The following is a 17,416-nucleotide window of genomic DNA, read 5'->3' as shown; positions in this document are numbered from 1 at the left end:
TACAAAACAGATTAAAAGCCACTGGGTTAGTAGTGACTAGAGTTACAGCTTGAAGTTTGAGTTACTTGCTAATGCTATTAAACAGTTTTCATGTGTATGTTTAGAATGACTTATGTGAATGGGCATTGAAGCATAGATTGGCATTGAATCAACACAAGTCTAGAACTATAGTAACTATTATGAACACTGGACTTTGTATCATGATTATGCTTTAAAAACTGATTTTTAATGTAGGTTAAAATGGAGTCAGAAAAGGTCCCATCAACTCTACTTAAAGAAAGAAAGGGATCTTGATTACCAGGACAACAAAGAACCCAGATCACAGACCTTTTTGTAAAGCAGAGAGTGCAGGGGTATAAAACCTGAAGAACAATGGGTTTCACCCTCCCAGACCTTCAGGTCGTAAACAAGGAGTCAGTGATTCTGAAAATATAAATATGAATGGCAATTGCTTACACCTGGAAACAATGGAAAGTCCGGGTGGCTCTGCTATTGCCAGACTTGTGGAGTTTGCATATTGGAAGAGACAACTGGCGATTGATTTTTGATTCTGTATAAATTCAACAGATTTTCTGAAGGCAGGCAGGCTGAAAGGAAGACCAGAAGATGACCAGAGATGGCAGCCTCGAGAGAGAGAGAGGGAACCACAGCTGTCAGACGACTGATACAGCGAAAGGCTGCAAAGATTTAGATCGGTTTTGAAAATTGAGGTTTGCGGAGAAGTAAAAGACTAACAGGATCACCAGAGATTGATTTATTCATGGCAGTCCAAGTCAAAAGCATTTGGAAGAAGTGAGTGAAGAGGACATTGACTTTGAGAAAGGTCTGGGAGATCCAACCCATTGCAACTAGGAGGAGTTTGGGACTTTTAGCCACAAAGATTTCGCCATCAAGAAGGACTGTGTAACGTCTAAGTGTGGGGTAAGGCTTTCAAGAGTTTTAATAAGTGAAAAAAATATCTTTCTCTATAATTTGGGATATCAGCTACTTACAGAGTACTATTTAGTTAATGGGAATTTCGTTAGTTTAGTTGATATAATAAAAGTCTTAAAATGTGGAATCTTGTGTCATTCTTTAAATTGTTCTGGGGAGTCAATATCTCGTGTTTTAATGTTAGCGGTTTCACTGAGGTCGTAACAGTAACAATGGATGTGTTTTGGTAGCAAATACAGGAAAGTACCATAGACATGTATTAAATTGTGACATCTTCATTACAGCCTAGCTAGTCCACATGAAGCTCTCAATTACAATGCTATTTGCATTTGGTGCCTGTTTTATCCACATTCTATTTTGTGTAATTGTACTGTGGTTAAAACAAACATGGAAGCAACCAGATCTACTTCTTTGCTGGAAAAATACAGCTGTCTTTCATAATGAAGCAACTGCAGTTTTGCATAATACCGAGCTTTATTCCCTTAGTCTCTCTTGAGAAGAATGAAGGAAGGAACATCTGGTCAGTGTTACATTAAGTAACACTACTGCTGAAGTCTTCCCCATTTGATCCACTCGATCTTTCAGAGTTCAGTGCAGGAATTAACCTTCTAAATTCAGATCTGGAAGTGTTGGTTATGATTACAATACTAAAGATCCCAACCATTCTTGCACTTTAGAAGATTACAAAATAACTACGGATGAGGAAGGCTGTTTGGTTCATCTTGTTTCAGCCAAAGTAGCCCAAAGGCATATCTCTCTCTCTATTGCACTATCCAATTGGTTCTTTTATGATTTCCTGGTCTTTGACTCCACTACTTTATCCAAACGTCCATTCCAAATGTTGATCAATCTTTGTGTGATTTAGACCTTCCTGATATCAGACCTAAATTTGTCTTTTATTAGTTTCTACCTGCAACTCCTTGCTCATCTCTCACTATTTAATTATGTATATTTACCTTTTCCATACTTATCATATCTTAGATAAGCTCATCTATCAGACACCGTCTTTCCAGGCTGAAAAGCCCAAGTCTTTCCAGTCTTCCCTCAGAACTCAGGCCGAGATTTTACCCTAGGCGGACGGGAGCCAGCCACCATCTGAAAAGTCAGTGGCGAATCCTCTTCTGCCTCACACAGGGATCCACCCGCTTGAGGTAGGAAGTCCTGCCTAATGGAGCTGCCAGCCAATCAGTGGGCCAGCAGCTCCTAGACCCGGCAGCACCACTAGGAGCAGTGGCCACTGCTGGGACTACAGCCCAGCTAGAAGTCCAGATGCCTTAGAGCCCGGACGGCAGTTAAGTTTTGATTGCCTTGCTGGGGACTGATAGGGTAAAGGGGAGGCAAGGGTGGTTGGTTGGGGGGACAGGAGGGTATGTTGGGCGTTGGGGATGGTTGGGGTATTGGGGGCAGCCCTCCATCAGGCACAGGGTGCCCGATCATGAGGGCACCTCACCCCCGGCATGTTCAAGAGCTGCCTGGTTTTGTCAGGCAGTTTCTTTCGGATCCAGGACGCCCGGCTTGCCACGCGTAAAAACCACGTGGAGGTGGGTGAAGGCACTTAAGAGGCCGTTAAGTGGCCACTTAAGGGCCTCGCTTGGCCCGGGGCGGGCAGGCCGTTTCTCATCGCCGCCCGTAAAGTGGCAGCAGAGGCGAGAGCGGGTCGGGAAAGTCTCCCGGAGCCTCCTGCTCCATTTTACCCCACGCCCCCACCGCCATCCTGCTTGTCGGGGTGGGGTAAAATTCAGGCCTCAGACCTTCAGTCTTGTGATTCTGCTTTGCAGTGCATTCAGTGCTTGGATGACCCTTGTATTTCAGGGACCAAAATCAGATACAATGCTCAGGTGAAGTGATTTTCCTGTAGCCTTATCCTTCAGATTGGCCCATCTGCTCTCAATTTTCCAGTATGGTACAGATAATTGAATTATTATTGATTTCCTGGGATTAGTTTACATTTCATCCGACTTTAAGACAGACTTCAAATTAGCTGTGTACTAAAAATAACCGATTATTTCACTATCTAGTAATTTCTTGACTGCACATTACAATTCTCATTTTGCCAAACTATCAAATACATTTTGAATGAGAATATTATTTCAGACATGGTGCTCACTGGGAAATGGTCAATTATTAAAATGAAGTGCAGGAGAATTTATAGACTCCTTTGAATAATTTGGAAATGTTTCAGTCTCAACGGATCTTCAGTGTTCAGATTATCTTTGAAGTTCAGTGTAAATTAGATGCTAGTCTGATTTTCAGTATAGTTTGTCATCAATGTGACCCGAAAAGGTAACCCAATATTAACCTTCTACATTGTTTTTTTTATATGTAAGCGAGGCTTTGACCTTTCGCATCTGCTCATCTCATTGTGAGGAATGTTACACATGCTTCTGTGTCTTTATGTAACACATGTAACTTTCTACCCAACAACCACCTCCTCCCACAAAGAAACTGCTCTTCTGTTAATGGGGTCCAGTAAGAATTGTACAAATACCCAGGGGATTGACACAATAAAGTTAACACATTCTCTGTAGCCTAGGATTTATACAGCTTGTACAAAAGCCAAATCATTGTCATTTTCTGTTTCACAAAATGTCATTTGTAATAAAATGCCATCTTACTAAATGTGAGAACTAGCTCTCTTAAAGATCCTTTTTCACTGGCTAAACACAGTTTAGGAATTGTATTTCCCTTGATTTTTTTCCCTAATTGTAAAGGAGTTTGCATACAAATATGACTTGCTACATACTGTGCACAAATTACTGTGTGTGCGCATATACGTCTCACATTCCTGCTAAGTTACTTTCACTCCTTGGTGCTGCATCCACATGATGGGTTTTGCAAAAATGATTATAAAATTGAAAAAAAAGTTAACCATATCATTAACTAAATACCCCAAACTAGTTGTAAAATGCTTTCAATTGAGAGTTTGTTTTCCCACTTTAATGAATTTAATCTCACACACATCAGGCACACAAGTGCTGTGTGAATTGTTTCTTTTAATGAATGTCGAGTTTGTTTCCCTAACTTGTTGGGAGCTGTGGCATAATGACGGATGGGTTAGAGTGAGAGAAAGAAAAAGGAGGTATGTTAAGCTCATTTCGACAAACTTGGAAAGTTTCAAAACGTAAATGGAGTTAAGCGAATATTTTGCAGCAGCTATTTCTTTTGTCATGCGGTATTACCTTGGGGAAAGAAAGTGCAACTTTAAGGATTGAATTTTTATTCACTGGTGTTACTTTCATAAGCGTGCAAGGGTGAGACAGCTGCTTGACTCCTTCTGTTGGCAGATGGTTCCGGGTTCAAATTCCACTCCAGGGCTTGAGCACAAAAATCAAAGCTGGCACTCCAGTGCAGTACTGAGGGAGTGTTGCACTGTTGGAGGTACCATCTTTCAGATGAGACTTTAAACTGAGGCCCTGTCTGCCCTCCCAGGTGGATGTAAAAGGTCCCATGACACTATTTTGAAGAATAGCAGGGAAGTTACCCCCAATATCCTAGCCAATATTTATTCCTCAATCAACATCACAAAAAAGAGTTTCATTAACACAAAGTTGTTTGGGGGAGCTTGCTGTGCACAAATTGGCTGCCGCATTTTTATATTACAGCAGTGACTACACTTCAAAAGTACTTCATTGGATTTAAAGCACTTTGAGCCATCCAGTGGTCATGAACAGTACCATATAACACAAGACTTTTTCTTTTTTGGGTCTCAGTTATCTACTATATTGCATTTGCTCACATATTAATGCTTTTTAATAAAAATATCAAAGGAAGTGGTTCTTATGTGGAAAAACCAACTATATTTTACATTGAGAGCAGTACTAAATAAATGCAACTTTCTCAAAGTAGCAATTGACAACTTCATTCTGAAGAGTGTGATCAGCTTATTGACCTGATTTTAAACTTAAAATATTTTGCATTAAGACATTTCCCAAGTGTCATACACACTCTATACCAGGGGTTGGCAACCTTTTTTTTTAACCTGAAAAGTCTTTTATAAAAAAAAAAATCGCCTAATATAAAAAAAATATTGGGAGCTGCAAAATGAAAATACCTGAAGGGAGTAAAGACTTAAGCATATCTTGAGAGAAAAAAATTGTTTGCTAAGATCATAAGGAACATTCTGCACTTATTTGATGCTGTAAAGAATCCAGTTACTGCATCCCAGGAATAGTTAAAAACTATTATTTTTGTTTTCAAAGAGAGAATCTTGGTGCTACCCAAAAGTTAAATTTGCCACTGGCGTTATCAACTTTTTCCTGAAGAATCATGACAGCGCATTTTCTTTCACTTCTAGGTGGATATTTTTTGGCAAAAGCTTTGCTAGCAGTTGCTGGGCAGAATTAATTTTTTTGTTATCTTGAAACATCTCACCCCATATGAAACACATTAGAGTCCTGCTTGTTTGGTAGCAAAACAAAATCAGGTCATCTCCAGACCAAAGTCACCATTTTCATCTTTGATGATTCTCTGTTTAACGCCATTCAACCCTGAATTCTTTTCAAAATATGATGCTTATAACCCTTTTTTCCCCTGTCAGTGTTTTGGTCACCAAACATTTTTTGATGAACTTCCCCTAAGGTCAGAGGTATATGCACATTAAAACATGTGTTTTTTTTTTACATTTGTGATATCGATTGTTAAGGCTCTTCAAGTGCCATACACTTTTGAAGCCCAACTGTGTAGAAACTAAATTTTTGATTAAGCAAATGAATAATTCAATATGGAAAATGGTGTTGCTATCTAGCTCTTTGATTTGCAATTTTCTTGACTTAATTTTTTTTTTTTTAGGCATTTTTTATGACCATGCAATTCAACTGGATAAGGTTGGGAGCCACAAATGAGAAGTTAAAGAGCTGCTTGCACCTCTGGAGCTGCAGGTTGCCGACTCCTGCCCTATACTGGAAAAGCATCGAATTGTCCAGCCCCACCTTACCACTCTTGTCCCAGGAAGCTCAAGGACGACAGAGAATCGCCAGACCCCCACTATTCACTCATGCAAAACTGCTATATGTGCCCAGTAGCCAAGGTTTCCTGGTACTACCTCGCCCCATCTGGACTGCAGCCAACTGCGAAGGAGCAATTTCACTCCTGTCAATTTGTATGCAGCTGTATATTTGCAAATGTACCATGTAGATATGCAGAGGACAATGAAAGTCTACTTTTAATTTATTTTAAAAGTTTGGAAAAATATGTCAGCATCAATTCATTATTTTTTATTACAATAACTCTGCATTAATTATGAAATAATGACTTTCAGCCTTTATAAAATCATTGTTACTCTTCATACTGAGTCTGACTTCCGTGCCCAGCTCCTAAGCCTAATCGTTGTGTGTTGTGCAGCACTTAAGCACATTGTTGAGCCCTGAATTCTGTGTTTATTCATTAACTGAATAAATGATGCAAAGTTTAAGGTGGTAATGGGCAAGCCAGTGCTTGTCTTCTACTGATCACACATAATAGATTGTGCACTTAGCATCTCAGTTTGAGAGCAGGGGAAAACTCCCAGCGTGTAGATAGATATCTGTATGTACCATCCTGAAATGATATTGCACAGGACAGAAAACATGCCTGCACTCAGAAAACTATTTAGAATGTTTGACTGTCCATTGTCATCTAAGAACCACTACTGTAACTCAGCCCAGCACTACGTCTCATTTATAATTGGGCTGGATTTTATAGTCCTACCACCATGTGCGACAGCGACCGCGGAAAAAGCCAGCCGCCCCACATGGGAGCCACACCGCCACTTTACATATTCATGGCGGCCGCCCCGCCAATTACACGGCTACGGAGCTTCCCCGCCGCCAGGACAATCAGGCAATCCCGACGTTAGGGGTTCTGTGGTGGCTGACGCTGCTACGATTCTCCGATGCTCCACGCCGCCACGAAACCTGATGTCGGGCTGGGAACAAAATCCAGCCCATAAAGTGTTCTGCTCAACCCATCAAAGATTACACCAACATTTTAGCATCTAAGTATGAAGTTCAAATTATTGACTTCTTCAATATAGAGTCCATCTGACTAACAGTCTCTGTGTGAGCAAGAGAGATAAGGCTGTAACAGGATGAGTGACTCTATACAGATAATGTTTTACTGAGATTCAGTACTGGTAAATGACTCATGAGGAGTGAATGTTTTATTGGAGGCCACAGATCACTTGTTATTAATGGCAGCAAGTTTTAAACCAGTTTGTTCCCATAATATTGAACAATTCATTTCTGCAAAAATTCTACCTTTGAGAAAAATATTCCAGAGCTAATGAAAATCACTCACCCTGGAAGGTGAATGAGGCTTGGTTTTACTTCCTTCTGGTGTCAAATCATCTGATTTCGATGGCTGGACTGGGGCCAAGTCAGAATGGCTGAAGCTTGCAGGCTGCTGTCTTATTCACCATGTTATAGTTGGAACTCGCCAACAAGATACGCACGCATTGCCCTCATGGCTATTTGAGCTGTATGTATCATCTCACACCGACAGCAGACTCTCACCATCAGACTGCGCTGGGTTCAGACTCCAGTCTGAGAAATAAAAGGCGGCTTACTGTGCCACCCACTCCCCAAATTTTTCCTTAAGCATCTGCATACATCTTAGAACTTTAAAAAAAAAACAAATCTCCTGAAAGACAATCCCAAGATAACAGCAACTGTCTTGTTCCATTACCAAGTCCTGCTTTGACCACAATTTCTACATGTCTGTTAATTCATATTTGACTTGTGTTTCAGGGCATCTGTTCTAACCTTGAGGCACAGTTTTTAAATTAATGATGCATGAAATAAACTCAACTGGATAGCATATGAGATTAAGGGGGCCTGCTAAAAAGCTTCAGTCATCCTGATTTGGGCCCAGCTATTGAAATAATTCACCCAGTCAGGTGATTTATATCATGTTCCCCATGAAGCTCAACACAGGCCCCCTAGTGGTAGCTCTGATATTATAGCAAGTGGAGGGAAAAGAAAACTGATGCAGAGGTCAAAATGGAGAAAAATATAAGCAACAATATGTAAAGCCAGCATAAAGAGGAAAAATAAGAAAAAAGATATAGTGAGGAGGAACAGATAAACTAAATTTAAGTAGGGGAGAAATAAATGGTAGGAAATGTGAAAAAAGGAGGAAACAGTGGTAATGGAGGGGAGAGAGAGAGATACAGAAGTGGTATAAAGCATGAAGAAACAGCAAGGAAAAATACTGAGGATCAGAAGTAAAGAGAAAAAGCAAGAAAAACAGAAGTAAATGAGAGTGAGAAATAAGCAGAGAGCATGAAGCAAAGTTAGAGGAGGATGCAGACAAGAGTGAATAGGAGGAGAGAAAGAGGAAGAAATGGAAGTAACAGAGTGAAAGACAGAAGTAAAGGAATAGGGAAACTTACCACTACCAGTAACATTAGCTAACAGAACATGAAAGGATGAGGGTTTTTTTAAAAAATAAGCTTGAGAACTGTTGATTCAAAGTTTTATTCCATTTTATTATCACAAATGACAATTGGCTTGAACGAGCCTTGAGCAAAGTTTGGCTTAAATAGGAACTTTGCTCTCAACCTTCATGATGTTTCCCCAATAAAATTAAGCAGGTCCAACCTGCCTTAGGTGAAGGGCACAAAATCATCCCTTCTCACCTGAATGGATCCCTTGTTCTCTCTTTCACCCCAGCTTCAGCATAATTAAATTTCATTTGGCTCTTTCCTGTGTCTGGCTTCAAAATCTGCCCCTATAAACCAAGTAGTGATTTGCAAAGGCTTGGGTGCTTTAACATGACACAGGCTATTCAGCACTACTGGTGCTTGCAGTGAAACCTCTGTTTCAAAAAGGAAAAGTGCACGCTGGGGGGGGGGGGGTGCTCGTTAAAGATATGCTGGCCTGCCAAGAATCATGTGAAGATTGAGGAGAGATATCAGAATCTGAGGATCTGCAAACACATTGTAGCATTTAGAGACACACCTTATTGCAGTCATCAAGAGCTGCCCTTTATGCCCCCTGCCATGTAAGTTAAGTGGCTACTTTAAAGCTCAACAGTGTATGGTCAAATAGAGTCATGGCAAATAGAGTCATGTCACTGTAATGGATACAATAAATATCACTTTGCCATAGACAGTATAATACAATACATTGGGCGATCCTGGCCACTGAAACAATGTCTCACTTTATCAATGTGTTACTGTGCCATGTGATGTGAAGTGCAATAACAGGTCTTATTTCACTGTACGTAACAGAGGAACCTGTACATACTATAAAACAGCATTCATTTTCATATAGCTTTTAAACATTAGATTGTGCAATTAGTGAGAAAAAGATTACATTTACTGAAAAGATGTGCGTTCATTATTATACCATATGGTGTTATTTGCTCCATCTTGCTCCCCATTCACTCCCTGCCTTCTCCTTAAAGGTGGTATACCAGAGCCCAAAATATGAATTTATCTAATCTTTAGTGATTTGGAAGAATATGACATTCTCCTACCACCAATAGTTCTCCTATAGTTCCTGCTCACATCTCAGAAACACCTCAAATGTTTGACATACAATGAATGACCGTTCTGTAAGCAATGTAGCAGCCATTTTTTACACAGAAGGATCCCACAAACAGCAAAGATGACCTCAGTGGAGGGTAAATTGTTAGAATCAATTCTGCAGGACAGGATAAACTGCCACTTAGAAAGGCATGGATTATTCAGGGATATTCAGCATGGATTTGTTAGGGGAAGGTCATGTCTTACTAACTTAATTGAGTTTTTTGAGGAAGTAACAAGGAGGATTGATGAGGGTAGTGCAGTGGATGTGGTCTACATGGATTTTAGTAAGGCATTTGACAAGGTCCCAAATGGCAGACTGGTCAATAAAGTGAAACCCCAAGGGATACAGGGGAATGTGGCAGGTTGGATCCAGAATTGGCTCAGGGCCAGTAAACAAAGGGTAGTAGTTGACGGATGTTTTTGTGAATGGAAAGCTGTTTCCAGTGGCGCTCCACGGGGCTCAGTGTTGGGTCCCTTGCTGTTTGTGGTATATATTAATGATCTGGACTTAGATGTGGGAGGCGTGATTGGGAAATGTGCTGATGACACAGAAATTGGCCGTGTAGTTGATAGTGAAGAGGATAGCCGTAGACTCCAGAATGATATCAATGGTTTGGTTGAGTGGATGGAAAAGTGGCAAATGGAATTCAATCCAGAGAAGTATGAGGTAATACATTTGGGGAGGGCAAACAAAGCAAGGGAATACACAATAAACGGGATGATATTGAAAGGGGTAGAAGAAGTGAGAGACCTTGGGGGTGCATGTCCACAGGTCCCTGAAGGTGGCAGGACAGGTAGGTAGAGTGGTGAAGAAGGCATATGGTATGCTTTCCTTTATTGGCCGAGGTATAGAAAGCAGGGAGGTAATACTGGAACTGTATAAAATGCTGGTTAGGCCACAGCTGGAGTTTTGTGTACAGTTCTGGTCACCACATTAGAGGAAGGACATAATTGCTCTGGAGAAAGTACAGAGGAGGTTTACAAGAATGTTACCAGGACTTGAAAGTTGCAGCTATGAGGAAAGACTGGATAGGCTAGGGTTGTTTCCCCTAGAACAGAGGAGGCTGAGGGGGTGATTTAATTGAGGTGTACAAAATTATGAGGGGCCTAGAGTAGACAGGAAGGACCTGTTTCCCCTAGCGGAGAGGTCAATTACCGAGGGGCACAGGTTTAAGGTGATTGGTAGAAGGATTAGCGGGGACATGAGGAAAAATATTTCCACCCAGAGGGTTGTGAGTGTCTGGAATTCACTGCCAGGATTGGTGGTGGAGGCAGAAATCCTCAATTCTTTTAAAAAGGTATCTGAACATGCACCTGAAGTGCTTTAATCTGCAAGACTATGGACCAGGTGCTGGAAGATGGTATTAGGTTGGGTGGCTAGTTTGTTCAGCCGACACAAACACGATGGGCTGAATGGCCTGCTTCTGTGCTGTAATGTTTCTATGGTTCTAATTTGTTTTTGGTGGTGTAGACTGATGAAGGAAGATTGGCCAGATCACCAAGAGAGCGCTCTGCTCTTCAAGTCATACCATGGTCTCTTCAACATCCATCTGAACCACAGGAGGGATGGAATAGACAGATTTTTGGTCTCTCAGGGAATCAAGGGATATGGTGAGCAGGTGGGAAAGTGGAGTTGAAGCCTAAGCTCAACCATGATCGTATTGAATGGCGGAGCAAGCTCGATAGGCCATATGATCTACTCCTGCTCCTATTTTTTGTGTTCTTGTGGAACAAAGGAAAAGGGCCCTTCTTTAACATCTTACCTGAAGGATGGCACCTCAGACATTACAAAACTTCCTCAGGACTGCATTCAACCTAAGACCACATAAAGCGCTCAAAACTGAAGTGTGACTAAACCTTCTGATTCAGTTGCAAGAGATATAATCAACCAAGACAGGCTGACACCATGGAGCTGCTTGAAGCTCTGCAGGGAACATCATGGTTATTGAGCAAACAAATATTCCTGGCCCAGCACAGTGCCATATCACATCTGCAATGAGGTAGTCTTATGTAGCATGTCTGTTCAAGGGAGAACGCAGGGAGTTATAGTTTGCATTTTATCTGGAAGCAGGCCAAACCTCTCGCTGGTCGACTGCTTCAGCTTGGCACTGGTGAAGTAAGTGGAGACTGCCAGGGGCAAAGCCATTGCCACTGGATGGAGCTGACAGTGCAAAGCTGCTTGTTCAAAGGTGAAGATGGACAATGCAATGCCATCCAGCCAGTGCCAGCAACCTTTACTGCACTGTGGCCAAAACAAAGGTGCAGTTGGCAGGTGCAGGACAGGGTTCTAAATATCCTAAGGAATACTGGCTTAGCAAGTCATTTGCCTGAGCACAGTGCAGTCACAGTCTCCGCAAGCAATGCATCAGCAGCATTCACATATAACCTCTGTTAGGAAGGGAGCAATATGACAGAAATGGAGAATCTTATAAGGGCTATTAGTTGAAAATTTGCTCTTCTTCAAAAATACAGCCTCAGAACAGAAGCCACGCATTAAATAAATAAGGCAACGTATTTGACTCGCAAGTCATGCCAGCCACAGAATTCCACAAAGAAAGAAAAAGTCCTTGAAATTCTAGTAATGATTTGCAAAGTTGTTAACGTCGCTGCCCCACCAAGACAAATAAACAAACAACAGTACAGCAATGGAACAGGCCATTCGGCCCTCCAAGCCTGCACCGATCTTGATGCCTGCCTAAACTAACACATTCTGCACTTCCGGGGCCCATATCCCTCTACTTCCTTCCTATTCATATATTTGTCAAGATGTCTCTTAAACGTCGCTATCGTATCTGCTTCCACCACCTCCCCTAGCAGCAAGTTCCAGGCACTCCCCACCCTCTGTGTAAAAACCTTGCCTCGCACATCCCCTCTAAACTTTGCCCCTCGCACCTTGCCTCGATCTACTTGTACCATTATCCAGTTAAGTGCTGGCTTGACGATGCTCATACTCACTTCATTTTATATCCTTAAAGCCAACACAGAAGAAGATGATTTTTATCGCATGAGCTTGGATTGGATCTGAACTCTGGTTTCAGAGCTGAAAGTGGGCAACATCATGCCACCCAGCAAGCAATGGGTGCTGCCCCAGATCAAAAATCAGATTTGAGCTAGCTGTGACCTGAATGACATTAATTTAAGTTTCAAAGGCTTTTACCTGTTCCATTTCTCTTATATGCAGTGCCCCATTTGTTAGCTGAGTAGGAGGTAGTTAGCGTCACTGTTGAACCAGTAACTAAAAGCAAAGAGAGCGAGGTTGCTCTGCATTGATTCATCTACCAATTAGCTTATCTATGGGTTTGTGTTTAAGTTGCTCTCAACACACTTCCTGACAGCACAGCAGAGATCTGTAATTCTCCATGTGGGGAAACTTGAATTCAAAGCCACATCTCATCAAAACTGCACTTATTATTTGTAGAGGTAGAAATTAGTCTTGGCCTGTTTTCGGGCATGATATAGGTTGGGAGCAAGTGCTAGAAGCTGGAGGCCCAACACTCACAAGCATTGGGCCTCAAGAGAATATTGTCAATCAGATGTCCAGAGACAGCTTGGCAGATAACTGCTAACAAAGTTGGGCCAGCAGGTAGGTCATGAGGTCGGGGCTGGGGCAGGGTGGGTGGTGGGGGGGGGGGGGGGGGGGTGGGGGGGAGAAAGGGGAGAACAGTGGGAGGGAGTGCATTTGTGGGCCAGCAGCAGCCTTTAGGAGTGCTGTATAACCAGAAGGAACATTCCTGTTCCCATTACCTCCATAAAGATAAATTTAAAAATTGTACTTAAATGTTTGGTGATGATTAGGCTGCAGAGCTGGGCTGAGAGATGGCAAATGGAGTTTAATGTGGAAAAGTGTGAGGTGATTCACTTTGGAAGGAGAATGCAGAGTACTGGGCTAATGGGAAGATTCTTGGTAGTGTAGATGAGCAGAGAGATCTTGGTGTCCAGGTACATAAATCCCTGAAAGTTGCCACCCAGGTTAATAGGGCTGTTAAGAAGGCATATGGTGTGTTAGCTTTTATTAGTAGGGGGATCGGGTTTCGGAGCCACGAGGTCATGCTGCAGCTGTACAAAACTCTGGTGCGGCCGCACCTGGAGTATTGCGTGCAGTTCTGGTCACCGCATTATAGGAAGGATGTGGAAGCTTTGGAAAGGGTGCAGAGGAGATTTACTAGGATGTTGCCTGGTATGGAGGGAAGGTCTTATGAGGAAAGGCTGAGGGACTTGAGGTTGTTTTCGTTAGAGAGAAGGAGGAGGAGAGGTGACTTAATAGAGACATATAAGATAATCAGAGGGTTAGATAGGGTGGATAGTGAGAGTCTTTTTCCTCGGATGGTGATGGCAAACATGAGGGGACATAGCTTTAAGTTGAGGGGTGATAGATATAGGACAGATGTCAGAGGTAGTTTCTTTACTCAGAGAGTAGTAGGGGCGTGGAACGCCCTGCCTGCAACAGTAGTAGACTCGCCAACTTTAAGGGCATTTAAGTGGTCATTGGATAGACATATGGATGAAAATGGAATAGTGTAGGTCAGATGGTTTCACAGGTCGGCGCAACATTGAGGGCCGAAGGGCCTGTACTGCGCTGTAATGTTCTATGTTCTAATGTTCTATGTTCTATGATTGTGGGATCGGAATTCCTCCCCCCACCCCCCCGCAACAACTGGACTTTAAAACTGGACTTTGGAGAGTATGGGGAAGGAACCCCAACCCCCACGGACACTAGCACTGTGAATAAGAGCCAAACCTCAGGACAAAGCACACAGAGGCAGGCTGCATTCCGATCAGTCAATTTTCAAACATCCCAACAGAACTGATACTGTTAAAAGGACTGGAATTCGGGACATTATCATAACAGTGACACAGCATAACTGCCATCATGTTAAGTAATTGGGGAGGCCAGTGTTACAACTAATTGGCCCCAGAGCACAGCATTCACTCCTGTCAAGACAGGAGAGAAACCTCTTTCATGGATATTAGCTTCGGAGCCTGGATTACCTCACCGTGGTGGAGTTCATTGTTCTCGGTCAGGGAAATCACATCAGCACTAAATGGATCTGTCTGGACCAGGCAGGTGACAGAGGAAAGAGATTAAAAGGTGCTAAGTGCTGACCATCCAGCAGGATGGCTTCAGGAGGTGTGATTATGATATTTCAATAAGGAGCATCATAAAATGGACAAAATTGAAGGGTTTGGAGCAGCAGTTATGTGAAGAAGGACAGGGACTGGTCTTCTCAGTTCCAGACCTACAATCAACATTGGTCACGACCAACTGTGTGGGTGATTGTAAGTTTCAGTCAAATCTTGAAGGGGTTTGTTCTGTGGGTTCTGCAGTCGAGAAGGAGAGTAAGGAAAGGTCAACTCGTGGACCTACAATTCTCACCGGAAGGACCACCTGTGTGGAGGGATTGTAAGTGATCAGGCAAATCCAAGGGGTATTTGGGGCTAAGAGTTTGAAAACAATTTTAAGTGTAGCAACCAAATCCCAGGAGGGTTTGGGTTTTGAATTCAGTGAATTTGGGGTTTTTGCCTGTGGTTTTTCAAAAGGTTTATTTTATAAGTCATGGTGACTTGTGTTTGGGTGAGTGCCGAGGTTAAATCGTGGGGGGAATTAAATTGGACCAATCAAGGTGTCATTTGGTGTCCTTTAGATTAGTTAGAGGTCTTTGTAACAGGGTTTTAGGAGGGGTGTTGTTTTTTTTTTAAATAAAGAAATTTGTGGTTCAGCCCAACCCTGTGTCTGTGCAATTTGTCCTTTATAAAATCCTAAAGTCAAGAATCATCAGTAAGAGGGGAAATGGGAGCGGGAACCTCTCACATGATCAAGAAGTCTCTTTAAGGATCACTGGTGAGGCCACATCAGGAACCAGAAAACTGAGTGAAACAGGTCCAATGCCAGCTCCACAGAGCACCAACCAATTTTACAGACAGGTCCTTATAAAGGTATTAGGCCCCTCATTAACATATTCAAGGCACCTAATGCCTGTTTACAGCTGTTGCTCAGGACATCTGAATATCCACCAAAACCAATATGGCATCTGACATATTTCAGGCATTCTTAGTCCCCCAAGACTGTATTTATTCCCCCATCTTCTGCCTGGGAAACAGGTGCAACGACAACCAATTTCTCCCCCGCAAAATCTCTAATCTCAAATAAGGCTAGTTCATTCTGAATTTATGTCCTCACACTCTTCACTCACATTTCAAGATACATTACATCACCTTAAACACTCCTCTATCTTTGTTGCCCCCTCAATAAAAAAGTAGTTCAATTCGGCAACTTTTTCCTATAAGCATAGGATGCTAAATTAAGGAAACAAATGAACTGGTTTGACATAGAAAAGTATTCCTGTACTTTAATATCTTTGTCAAAGCTTCACAATGGCCTGGGTTTTGCAATAAAAATGATAGTGAACGCTGAAAGCTTCACTGTTATTAAACTGTAAATTGCACAGCAACTTCTGGTGACAGCACATGCCTAGTTAAAAAAGGAAGAAATCAAGAAGTTGCTATTTGAGTTGCACTGTTCTTCCAGGTGGTATCGTGGCAAGAGACTTGGCATTGAAACACAAGGAAGGGCAGTACTTATGCAATAGATAGCCACCAAAAACACCAGATAAAGTTAGGACTTGTCCATTCCAGTGTAAGCTAATTTTTAGTGGTGTGATCGGTCATAATTACTGCCAAATAGCCTCTCTGATAAATGAAAATTAACTTTTACAAGTGTGGAGTCTCATTTCTTCACTGTTTAATTATTGTTGGTGATTTTTTTAAAAAAATTTTTTTTTTTAAACTTTTCTTTCAGTCTCTTTATCTCATTTTTCTCTCCGTCTCTTTATTTCACTGTCGGTACATGTTTTGCAATGAATTAACTATACTAACTGATACTTCCTGGTTCGGGCTCTGTGTGCCTCTGTTGCTGTTTTTTAGTTGCTAACCACAAAATCCAGCCCATTGATTTGACACGTTCAGTGAATGGCAAACAAGGAAAAAGAAAAGGAGGACTTACGTGTACACGATGCATCTTTGATAGGAGTGCATTCCGAACTCATCACTTCATTATCTTCACAGACCATGCATGGGAGACAAGGATCAACACTGCTCTCCTGATCAGAATAAGTTTCTGCAGGGCATTTCTCACAGACTGTATTCTGTTGATCAGTACATTGTTCCAGTACCCCATGTCCTTCTTTACAAAGTTGACACTGAAGGCACTCTCCACCTACGTCATCAGGGTTCTCATAATACCCATCCATGCAAATGCAAGATGTGTCAAAGTTATCCATGCAAGGGATTGCAATGGTTCTTGTAAATAAACAGTGTGTGCAAGGTTTGCAGGGTTCAGTGTGGCTCGGAACATCTGAATAAGAAACACCTAGGATGAAAGAAAAACAGAAATAACTAAGTACAAGCATACATTTCCTTTATTTCCCATCCCAAAAACTGAGTGGCTTATTAGGCCACTTCAGAGGGTAGCAAGATACCTTGTAATTTTTTTTTTGATTGCACAGACAATTTCTTTAAGCGCGCAGCCCCTTTAAAATAGTTTGCGCAGCAGTATACGCGTGGTAATTTAAAGGGGCCGGCTTGTCCATGACCTCATGGGGACCTTTGGGTTGCTGTGCGGCCGCAGGGCTTAGAGGGATCATTGGTTAAGAGTCAAGCACATTCATGTGAGACTGGAGTCACTTATAGGGCAGACTGAAAACGACACAGGTTTCCTTCCTTACAGGACATTAATGAAACAGTTGGGAATTTATGACAATCTGGCAACTTCAGAGTCTTTTTAAAAATCATACCAACTTTTTTTTTTATTACTGAATTCAAATTCTCAAACTACCATGCTGGGATTTGAACTCACATCCTCCGGATTATTCTGCCCAGGCTTCTGGATTACTAGTCCAACAACATAACAATCTGATGCAGTTTAAAAGCTCCTCGGACAAGCTGTTTGATGGAACTGCCCCTTCTTTCCACTGAAGGGCC

The 17,416-nt window shown here is 42.0% G+C and overlaps 1 protein-coding gene across 1 annotated transcript in view; it reads right to left on the bottom strand.

Annotated features, from left to right (window-relative positions):
* Positions 1-17,416, bottom strand: part of LOC137348085 (tumor necrosis factor receptor superfamily member 16-like) — a 158,455-nt gene that overhangs the window by 84,262 nt on the left and 56,777 nt on the right. The window contains exon 3 of the mRNA XM_068013265.1: positions 16,440-16,805. Within this exon, the coding sequence (XP_067869366.1) occupies positions 16,440-16,805 (366 nt within the window). The remainder of the gene's footprint in view (positions 1-16,439; positions 16,806-17,416) is intronic.

This window comes from Heterodontus francisci, chromosome 33 (genome assembly GCF_036365525.1).
Source record: "Heterodontus francisci isolate sHetFra1 chromosome 33, sHetFra1.hap1, whole genome shotgun sequence".
Classification (NCBI taxonomy): domain Eukaryota; kingdom Metazoa; phylum Chordata; class Chondrichthyes; order Heterodontiformes; family Heterodontidae; genus Heterodontus; species Heterodontus francisci.
This window is presented reverse-complemented; position numbering and strand designations above follow the sequence as displayed.